We start from the raw sequence: 11,010 nt of genomic DNA, 5'->3' as shown, positions 1-11,010 counted from the left end.
GGCTGAGCCGGCCCTTCCCTGAGGGAGGCGAGGCTGGCTGGATGAGACCTGTGATCTGCCGCCGGCAACTGCCCCACTCCCCTGCCAAGCTCCTCCCACCAAGCCTGCCACGTGACAGGCCCATGCTGGCCACACACAGCCCCACAGGACAGCTGTCACCAGGAAGGGACCCTAGGACAAGTGCCCTGGGAAGCTGATCCACGCTGGAACTTGGGAAGTGGGGTGGCAGGAAAGAAGCAAAAAGAGGCCTTGTTAGGAAAAGCCGCAGGGCTGGCTCAGGGGGGCCAAAGGGCTCCAAGTTCCCCTCTTGCCTGGGCCCACCCTTGTCCCCAGTCTTCCTTCATTCCTAAATGTTTCAGGCACAAATAGAAATGAACATCACACACAGCAAAAATGACTTTTTTTTAAAAATTGCGGTAGCTTGTGGGTGCTCCCGGGGCAAACACAGAGGAATGGTGCGGTCCTCAGCTCTGGGGGCCATTCTTATGACCCTCCGGCTGTACGCAGGGGACAGGCCAGGTGCCTGGCTGGGCTGGGACAGTCGTTTACTGGGCTGGCACAGGCTGGGGGGTCTCCCGCCCACTCTCGGCAGACCCCTCCAGCCCGTTCTGCTCTGACCCCGGCTCCGGGTGCTCCAGAGCGTGCCGGGTGTCAGCCTGCCAGAGCTGCACCAGGTCCGTGGGGGTCTTTCCTTCCTGGGGGAAACAAGAGGATATCTAGTCACCGTTCAGAAGTCTGTACGAAGAGGTGCCCTCATCTACGCCAGTGGTTCCCAACTGGGAGCAACTGGCAATGTCTGGAGACATTCTTGGTTATGACACTGGAGGAGGGGATGCTACTGGCATCTTGAGTAGAGGCCAGGGATGCTGCTCAAACATCCGGTAATGCACGGACAGCCCCCCCACAACAAAGAATTATCCCGCCCAAAATGTGTGAGGTTGAGAAGCCCTCATTTACACCTTCCCCTTGTCTTCCTAACTTCCCCATTATCTCCTCAGCCTCTCTTTTTTCTTTCATATAGCTAGCTTTTTTAAAAACATTGAAGTATAGTTGATGTGCAATATTATGTAAGTTACAACTTAGAGTTATTATAAAATATTGGCTGTATTCCGTGTTGTACAATATATCCTTGTAGCTTCTATCATACAGAACAGTTTGTACCTCTTAATCCCCTACCCCTATGTTGCACCCCCCAGCCTTTCCTGAGTCAAGGTCCCCCCTTACCCAATTCTCCTCTCTTCTGTGATTGCTCTGGGCCCCAAAGAAGAGCTTGGACGGGGGGGACATAGGTTCCTAAAGGAACTGGAGGACCACAGGAGCCAACACAGGGTGCTAGGAACAATCGTGCTGACTGAGTGCTTAGCTTCCTTCCGGCTCTGTCCCTCCACGATTTTGGCCTCCCTGAGCCTGGACATTAGGACCGCCTGTGGTCTACTTGGGGGCCTTTGGGAAATCCTCCTCCTGTCCCTTCCTGGCTGTTTTCTCCACTTAGATTTTCTGGATGTAGAGAAGCATAGAGAGAGTTGGGAAGCCGGGTGGGCCCCCAATCTCCTGGGGCCCAGAGAAACCCTCCACTGTGACACTGCCCCAAGGGCAGGCCGGCCGAGTCCTGCTCAGTTCTGTCTTTCTTCCGAGTGCTCAGCACAGGGCCTGGGAGGGCAGCGCACACTGTTCACTGAATCAGGAAAGGAGTGAATTTACCAGGTTCTTGCTCATCATGTCAGCCCCGTGCAGGAGCAGCAGTTTGATGATTTTGTAGCGATTGAGCCTCACGGCGTCATGCAGGGCACTGTCCCCTTCCTAGAACCAGTGAGACATTCAGCATGGCCCACGGGGGCATGTGGGAGCCCTCAGGGGGCATATGGAGCCCCCTATGGTGGGGCTGGGCGTGAAGGAACCCAGACACTCACTCTGTCTTTGGCATTGATGTCCAGGCCCAGGGATAGAAAGTGTTCCACGATCTCCACGTGCCCCGTCCGGACTGCCACATGCAGGGGGGTGCTCAGCAGCTGGGTGGGGAGGAATCAGGAGATGCTGGCTGAAGGGACTTGGACTGTGATGCCTCTGGGAGGCGGCTGTCTTAACTCTAGACTAATCCTTCTCCCAAGGAGGGGCAGGGAACGCTGTAATTTCCCATCACCCTATCTGATGATCAGCTCTAAGGCATGACATGCCACCTCCTTGGGGAAGACTTCTATGATTCCCCTCTCACCCTATAAGACATTTTATAGATGAGCAACAGAGGCTCAGAGGCTGTCACTTGTTCAAGGTTATATACAAAGGATTGAGTGAATTAAAAATGGTGGATGAATAAGTAAGTGAACAGATCAATAAATGAATGGATGGATGGATAGATAGACAGATAGAAGGATGATGAACGACGGCATGGGTGAACAAATCCTGCATCTTTGGGTGGTTCTAAAGCCGCCAAGCTAGTGGATCTCTTCTCCTCCCCTCTCCTCTGCTCTTCCTCCCATTCCCAGATGGTGGTCTCCAAGGGGCTGCAGCTGATGGCAAGGACCCATCCCTGGGCTCTGCAGCCACTCCAGAAACCAGACTAGCTCACTACCCTCCTGCTCTCTGCTTTTCTACCCTCTGCTTCTCTCCCCCCCACCCCTCCGCCCTGCTACCCCAACATCTGTGAGCATTATGGCCTCACCTTATCCCTCACATTGGTGTCTGCTCCCCGGCTTTGCAGAAGCTTCACCACCTCCAAGTGGCCCCCACGGCAGGCCCAATGCATGGCTGTGCAGTCCAGCTAGAAAGGAAGGGTGGAGCCTAATTGCAGAGCTTCAGGGAAGAAAGTGCCCTGGGGGAAAGGACCCCAGCCAAGAGGGCAGGCAGATATCCAGGGAAGGATAGGGCCACTCCAATGACTGAGCAACGGATGCAGTGGAGCCGAAGAACCCTCGGGCTCCATCTCGTCCAAGCCAGATTTACAGAGGAGGCTCAGGGAGGAGATGGGCTGCCCCCCCAAGGTCATACAACATACTAGAGCTGGAGCCTGGCCCCTGAGGCAGCTTGTTTATGTCCCAGGTTGGAGGTTTGCAGGGATAGGGAGTCTATGAGTGCTGGACCCACCTCCTGCCCCTCACCCAATACCTGGCCTCTTGCTCACCCGATCCTGGAAGTCCACAGTGACCCCACTCTCTAGAAGCTTCTCCAGGATCTCCATGTGGCCCTCCAGGGAAGCTCGGTGCAGTGCTGTCCGGTGGAACTGTCCCCAGAGAAACTGTCAGGGCTTAAACTCTGGCCCCAGGCCTGAGCCCATCGCCCACCCAAGTTGAGCCCAGGCCTTATCCCAGCCCTATTCTGACCCCTGTGCCGGGTCCCCGTATCTTCCATGTTCCGCCGGTTCCTTCATGCTCTATCTGGACCAGCCTTGGAGGCCTCCTGTGCTCTGTGGACTCTGACCTTCTCACTGCCCCCTAAACACACGTTGCCTGTGCCCAAATGCCCATTTCGCCCGTACTCCCTGTGAGTGCTTGATGAATTCTTGTAACTCCATGAAGATGCAGCTCAAGTGTCATCGACTTCTTGAAACCTCTAGGCCATAGCTGTCCCAGGGGTCCAGACAACCCTCCACTGTGATAGACAGTCAAAGGCAAGCTGAGTCTTACTTGACTATTTCCCCTGAGTGCCTTGCCCAGGGCCAGGATGGGCAGGTGCACCCTGATTACTGATTCAAGCAGGGAATGAACTTCCTGTCCAATGCAGTCGGCTTTCTGCTTTGGTCTCTTGACACACTCAGGCCAGAGGGCATATCTTTCCATATTCTAATGATCCGGTTGTGCATCAGTCTCCCAGCTACTGTCAACCCTGGTCTTTTTGGTTTTGTGCTCCTAGCACAACACAGAGGCAGGAGATGCTTAGATAGACCAAGAGGACTAAAACTCTGGAATCTAAAAAGTGGAAAGGACATGTAGTCTAAGCCTGCAATAATGCAGGCTGAAGGGGGTGACCATTAATTTGCTCAATCCCAGGATATGATCTCGAGAGAGCATCCTACAAAGTATGAAAGAGGCAGTTTCAGGGAAAACAAAAAGAAGTATGACGGGTGACGGAAACATTTTGAAAGTCGTGGGGCTGGGAGCACAACATTATAAGTGTAATTAATGCCGCTGAGTTGTCACTTAAAATTTATTTGGCATGTCTCATGTTTTATATATTTGAACCAGAAGATAAAAATAATTGTTAAGTGTGATGATATACAATGCAACACAAAATATCATATCCAAGCACGTGCTTTAATAGTGTTTTCATTCGATAAATATGTATTGAAGCACTAATATTCTATTTGATCCCCATAACATGCTCTGAGGGGAGGAGCCAGTTTTACGAAGAAGGAAACAGGCACAGAGAGGTGACGGGCCCAGCCACAGGTCACAGAACTAGGGAGTGGTACAGGTGGGATTTGAGTCCAAATCTCCTGGTCTTGGACTCTGTATTTGATTCCATTCCATTTTTTCCCCTAAAAATCCAGGTGTTTATTACTCTGGAGGTGGTTCAAGTTGGAAAGGGTCTGAGGATTTAGTAGAAAAACTCCTGTGTGGGGAAGGGGGCATCCCACATCTTCTGAGGGGCCCCCTCCCAAAGGACACCCACGCCTCTTCTCAAAGAATGCACAAGCGGGCGGGGTGCAGGCATCAGCTCTGAAAGGGAGGCCGGCACAGGTGCAGGGCCCGATGGGAACATCACCTGATCGCAGGTGTCGGGGGAACCCCCGTCCGCCAGGAACTTCTCGATGACCTTCATTTGCCCCTCCACCGCCGCTTTCAGGAATGTCTCCGCGTCCACGGGGCCAGCCTGGAGAGAGCGAATGCAGTCCCTGGGGGCCGCTCCGCTGTGATCTGAGCCATTCCCCCTTCTCCGGCCTCCCCTGCCCACACAGGTGTCCTCCCCAGGACCCTTACGATCTCCTCCGGCTCTGGAGGTGGCTCCTGGGAGGCTGCCAGGGCTTCCCGCTTCTTCTGCTTGCGTTTTTTCCGCAGCTGGATGAGGTTCTGGATCCCACCCACGTCGATGATCTCCCTCCGCAGGTCTAGGGATGTTTTACGCACGCGCTCTTGACCCTGCGTGGGGATAGCCAATCAGGCCCCGCACTGGGGCACAGAATGTGGGGCTTGGGGACCTCTGAGCTAGGCTGGAGGTGGAGGACAGGGAGAGCCTCTCAAGGGAGAAAGAATCCAGGTCTAGCTCTGCCGCCTAGGACTAGGTGAAGCCAATGAGACAGACACAGATGCACAGGGGGCTTGAGGGGGCTGCTTGGGAGCTGCCCAGCTCCAAGGCTCCACATAGAGTGGGGAGTTGATGAAGAAATCTCAAGGGCAGTTCTTAGCCCAGGCCTCCAGAACAGGGTACGAATTCTCATCTCTCCATGCAATTCTCTCCCTCTCCCTCCCTCCGTCCCTCCCTGCCTCTCTCTCTCTCTCTGGCCATAAAAGTAATACAGAAACATAAAAGCTCTGAAGAGAAAGCCCTTCTCTCCCAGAGGAACTTCTGTCATAGCTCGGTTGATGCCCTTTCCTACGGGATCAAACTCCACACAGTGGTCTGGAAACTCTGCTTTTCTCTTATCAGCGTGCAGATGTCTCCTGTCAGCACACACAGCCTCCCCCAGCCCACTAACACCTGCATCATGCCCTGTTGTATGGCTGCCCCATCACTGCCGCTTCCAAAATGAGTCCCCTGGGATCTCGTACACATGCAGATTCTGACTTAGCAGAAGTGGGGAGGAAAACTTCCCCCCTCTTCACTTCTAAGTTCTTTGGCTGGTCTGATAATTAAATTGATGTAAGACGGATTAATAGGAGAAAAACAAATTTAATTTCATATGTATGGTAGTCCATAAAAATATGAGCCTCAAAGAAGTGACCAAAGCAGGCAGCTTTTACACATTTTAGACAAAGAAACAATTTGTGCCACATTGAAAAGACAAAGGAGTTTGTTTTTGGAGGAACTAATTAGTGAAGAAACAAGTTTTGTTTATATAGCCTTCTCAGCCCTGAATTCCTGAGATCTAGTGATAAGGAAGCTTTCTACTTTCCTGATATAAGGAGGGTAACTTCCCATGGCAGATTTATTTACTACTTTCAGGGGAACAAAGGAGCGTCAGAGTGTCCTTCATGCACTGGCTGTTTCTCAGATAACTTTAATTAAAAATAATCAGTGTGGGGCTTCCCTGGTGGCACAGTGGTTGAGAGTCTGCCTGCCGATGCAGGGGACACGGGTTCGTGCCCCGGTCCGGGAAGATCCCACACGCAGCGGAGCAGCGGCTGGGCCCGTGAGCCATGGCTGCTGAGCCTACGAGACCGGAGCCTGTGCTCCGCAACGGGAGAGGCCACAACAATGAGAGGCCCGTGTACTGCAAAAAGAAAAAAAAAAAAAAATCAGTATGCCAAAGTGGCATATTTGGGGGTGGCATATTCTGCTCTCCTTTACAAGTATGAGATGGGGCCGAGATGCTGCATCGCTAACATCTCGCAGGGGTGCTGAGCTGCTGGAGGAGCACCAGGAGGGGCAAGGCCGTAACTGCCTTGTCTGTCTCCTGAGCGTGCAGATACTGGGTTCTCCTAGCACTTACCTTAACCTTTTGTAAGGATGGACTCTGAGGCCTGTGGTGCTTCTCATCCTCCAACACCAGCATCTCCATGGGCAGCTTCTGATGGGTGGTGGTTCCTAGGAGTTTCTGGTGAGCCAAGGACAGGACGGGTTCCGGGCCTGCCTGCAGTGCCTCGGGGGCCAGATAGCCTCGCCCACAACAAATTCAAGGACCCCAAGGACCTCCTCCTGTGTGACCTCCCAGCCCGTCATCTGCCCCACTCCTGTCTGGTCCAGGAGGCCCCAGGTCAGAGCCGGCCTCCCTGGCCCCAACCCCAGTTCAAACACCTGTGTACTGACCGCCGTGTGTCCCCAGCAAAACAGGATTAAGGGCTACTGGAATGAGTTTTCATGAAATTAAACATACTCACTTTTTTCAAGCACTGAGGTTTTGGTTTTTTTTTCTTTTTGGCGTTTAAAATTCACTTTGATGAAATACTTGAGATGAGATGATTGTTTTTTTTTTTAGTGGGCTTACTTGACAATACAAAAATTTGGCAGCTCTGTCAGTTACCAACTTCTTTCACTCAGATTTTACTGATCCGTGAAATCCTAGAGCATGGAAACTGTTGCTCTCAGGGAACCTGAGGGGTGGAACCCGCAGCTCCCCAGCTCTCAGCTTGTGAACTCTAAGTATTAACCTTATTCTCGTTTTAATAATATGGGGGAAACTCTGTCCAAGTCTCCTCCCCACTTGTAGCTCCAACCTGCCTGGACTACTTCCTCATGGCCGCTTCCTCTCTTCTAAAGGAAAACACTCTTTGTTAAGTGCTGGCGCCCCTATCTCTGAAGTCCCCATGTACCGGAAACATCCGTCCAGGCTGGAGAGTGCTGAGTCCAGGTGGCAGCTGGGGAGGAATGATCTCCCTTACAGAGCTCTCAGCTGCCTTTGTCGTTCGACACCGAGCTCCGGTGTTATACTCTTCAAGTGTCAGTTGAGGGCTGATTTTCCAGGTCTTTATTTCGAATGTTCTGTTGCCCACTGGCATCTCCCTTCCATGTCAGGCTTACATGGTTTGAGGTCTCCCCAGTGCCGGCCTCGCCTGAAACGCTGCATCCTCACCCGGGGACAAGATCACCTAGGGCTTCAGCTACTACTGCATGTGGAGGCCTGGCTGGGCTCCTGGAGCATCTAGAGTGGGCTTGGTCCTAATCATCTTGGCATCCCCAGCACCGATGACAAGAGTTAGCACACAGTAGGTGCTCAGCAAATGTTTGGAGAATAAATGAATGAATGAGTTCACGGATGGTGGCAGGCGGGCTCAGCAGCTCTGCACACCTCCAAGTCCTCAGTGATGACCTAGCCCAGTAAGGCCCCTGCAAGAGAGCCTCAGCCCCTGGGCTGGTCTCCAAGACCCTCCTTCCCTACCCACCCCATGAAGCGGGTGCAGGCTGAACAGCGGTTCTCCTCTAAGAATGCTGCTGGGCTGAGGCCTGGTGGGAACAACTGGGGACTCTAACGCCTGCCCACGCCTTACCCAGACTCCATAGCCCCTCGCTTCAGATTTGTCTCTGTAGGTTGGCATACAGTAGGTGCTCAAGAAATGTTTATTGAATTGGGTGTTTGTCGGTAAAACACAACCCAACAAAACTTCCACCTTACTTCATAGATGGTTGCACAGAGGAAATGAGAGAATGCCTATCCAATGCGTAGCACGGTGCCTGGCATGTAGGAGGCAGCAGTGGTGAGGGTGGCTCTCTGGGCACCTGGGGCCCTGACAGCCCTGCCGCTATATTTGTTGGATGAATGAATGGATGAGGACTGTTCCGTGTCCCCTTGCTGAAGGTCTCTGTGTCCAGTGGCAGCATTCCAGAAATGGCCCAGCAACATGACTCCCCTGCCTGGCCCTGGTGCACATGCCCTTGGGGGAGTGAGAAATGGCATTCCTGGAGATCCAGGGATGCGCCGGCGGGGACTCAGCAGGCTCAGTCCAGGTCCTTCCCAGCCAAACCTCCCCTCCCTTCCCTAGCCCTCATCTCTTCTTCCACCAGAGTCCTGACCCTTCCCTCTTCCTCACCTCCATTCAGTCACTCTTCCTTTTTTGAATGGAGTCTACATCTACACTGATTTATCTCCTCCCTCCCATTCCTGTTAGGGCCAGTCTTTCCCCCTCCAAGTCCTTCTCAGGGCTGTCAGAGCTGCCTTCCCCAAACAGGTCAGGTGGCACCACCGTGCCTCACTCAACAACAAGCAGTGGCTCCCCACGGCCCCCAGAATAAGTATCTGTCACGTGGTCCTCACTGTCTGGTTTGTGCCCTGTCTCCCTTCCCAGCCTCAGCCCCTCCTGCCAGACTTTCTCCCGACAATCGTGCTTCCACTCACCCCAACGACAGGCGCCTGTTGTTTCCTTAGCCTGGAATACTCCCCCGCTCCTGACCTCCATCCTTCAAGGGCCGTCCTTGAAGGCCTGGCTCAAATGCCCTCCTGTCCACAGAGAAGTCCTCGAGGGCCCACGGTCGGCATGCCTCACCCACCCTTTGTGCTCCTTCGCTTCTGAGTTACACCTCTATCTCACCCTTTTCCACTCTGCCTTGTTTCTTAGTTGACCGTGCACCTGGCAGATGTCGGCTAAAATGAACACAGAGCTGGTAAAGAGGAGGCAGGGGCTGACCTTCCTGAGCCTCTCATTCTTCCCAGCACTGGGCTCTTGGAAGAGTAGACTCTAGGTGAAGTATTCATCTCCATAAAATGAAGAGTAGGACCAGCCCGCACTCCCCTGCCCGACTTCTTTATTCCAGAGAAAATACAACTGCCCGGAGCCCCAGTGCTCAGTCGCCTCCCCGGGTGTGGCTGGTGGTCCTAGAAAACCCATGCTTCCTTTGCCAGCATCCCTTTCTCACTCTGCTCCCCGTCTTTATCCTTCCTCAGGGACCAAACACTGGAGCTTTTCCTGTCCCAGCCTCCCAGCTGGCAGCTGGGGGGATCTCAGGGCCCCAAGCTGCAGGCAGCATCCCAGCTGTCCTGCTCTGTGCAGCTCAGCCTGTCTCCTCGAGGCCCAGGTGGGTGGACAGGGTCTCGAGGAACCCAGCTTGGCTCGCCCACTCCACTGTCTCTCAGATTTGGGGGCTGAAGCCCCCGTCTCCCACTGCCAGCAGCCCCCTCTCAGGAGCACCCTGCAGTAGAGCCAGCTGGGCCCCTGGGGACACCTGTCCTCCTTCCTTCCAGGTACGGCAGCCAGGCTCTTCCTTCCCTTGACAGCAGAGCTGGGTCTCCTCAGCACCCCCTTGGGCCCCACACCCCGCCCTACCTCATTCTCCTCCTCCTGTGACAGCCGCTCCTCGATGAGTGCCGTGGCCCTCTGCACCTCCTCGGAGCCCGCCATGGCACCGTGAGCAACCCGCCCCTGCAGGCCCCGGGGCCCCAGGGGCTTTATATGCCAGGGCTCCCACCCCCGCCCTGCTAGGCGCCTCTGCCATGAGCTCACCGGCCCAATTCTCCAGCCGCCTCCCGACCTGTCACCTTCACCCCAGGCAGCCCCGAGGAGCAGGAGGCGGCAGGGACAGTTGCCACCCCCCAACCCCTGGCCTATTGGAGCCGGAGGGCCCAGTGCCCCGGGAGCGAGAGCGAGGACTGCAGGAAGGCGCCTGCCCAGCCTCTGTCCTGAGTGCTGAGGCCCAGATGGGCCGGGCAGCCGCGCTGCACAAAGGATCGCTGGCTGCCCTTAGCCCTGATGGCGGTGCCACCTGCTGGACGCCTGGAAACCCTGCCCAGCCAGTGCCAGTGAGGGAGCCTAAAGGCCAAATGTGGGGACCCAAGGTAAGCCCGCATCCCCAGGCCGTCCCATGAAAAGGCCCTGCCTGCTCTGGGAAGGGGCAAGACTCTGCCTCATCTGGGCTGGAGTGCCAGGCAGTGGGTGGAGGTAAGGGCAGCCGCCTGCCTCTTTGCCCGCAGCTCGCGCGGGCCTTTGCCTCTCTGGGGTCCCACAGCGCCCCCTAGTGAAGCACCGCAGCATTAGGCTGCAAGTCCACTTGTCCCTGACAGACCTCAGCCATCAGTCTGTCGCAGGGGGCCTCTGTGGGACTTACAGGGTCTTGCTTCAAGGAGCCACTGGAAGGGCTGGAACGCAGCGCCAAGCCCCGCTGACGAAGACACCAGCTCTGACTGATCATCCTGCCCTCCCCGGTTTCCCAGTCAGGCCAACCTGACCGGTGCTCACTGAGAAAGAAAAATACTATCAACTGGAGAAGAAGCAGACCTGTACTGCTCAGTTCCGCACCTGGAACTGTGGGAGCGAGGCCTGGGTCACCACGACCCAGGTTGAACCTGCTAGTGAACCACAGACACCACAGCCCTGTGGTTCCGTGACGCTCACGTGGCCTGCCCTCAGCTAAACCACCTTATCTAAGGTCCCCCTCTCTGCTTACGTGCACATTTTCCCCTAAGGAAGCACAAGACCCAGCTCCTTCTTC

General features: G+C 54.8%; 1 protein-coding gene across 1 annotated transcript; it reads right to left on the bottom strand.

The window, feature by feature from the left end:
• Positions 1-389: 389 nt before the first annotated feature.
• Positions 390-10,044, bottom strand: ANKRD2 (ankyrin repeat domain 2). The gene is given in 10 exon segments (XM_024735103.1): positions 390-695; positions 1,702-1,800; positions 1,911-2,009; positions 2,660-2,758; positions 3,119-3,217; positions 4,699-4,806; positions 4,914-5,072; positions 6,584-6,688; positions 9,849-9,938; positions 9,940-10,044. Coding segments are annotated over 10 exon segments (1,086 nt in total). The 5' UTR covers positions 10,018-10,044; the 3' UTR covers positions 390-545.
• Positions 10,045-11,010: the final 966 nt, after the last annotated feature.

Source organism: Neophocaena asiaeorientalis, unplaced genomic scaffold (genome assembly GCF_003031525.2).
Source record: "Neophocaena asiaeorientalis asiaeorientalis breed wild unplaced genomic scaffold, Neophocaena_asiaeorientalis_V1.1 scaffold240, whole genome shotgun sequence".
Taxonomy (NCBI): Eukaryota; Metazoa; Chordata; class Mammalia; order Artiodactyla; family Phocoenidae; genus Neophocaena; species Neophocaena asiaeorientalis.
Note: the sequence above shows the minus strand (reverse complement) of the source record. Positions and strands in the feature narration are given on the sequence as shown.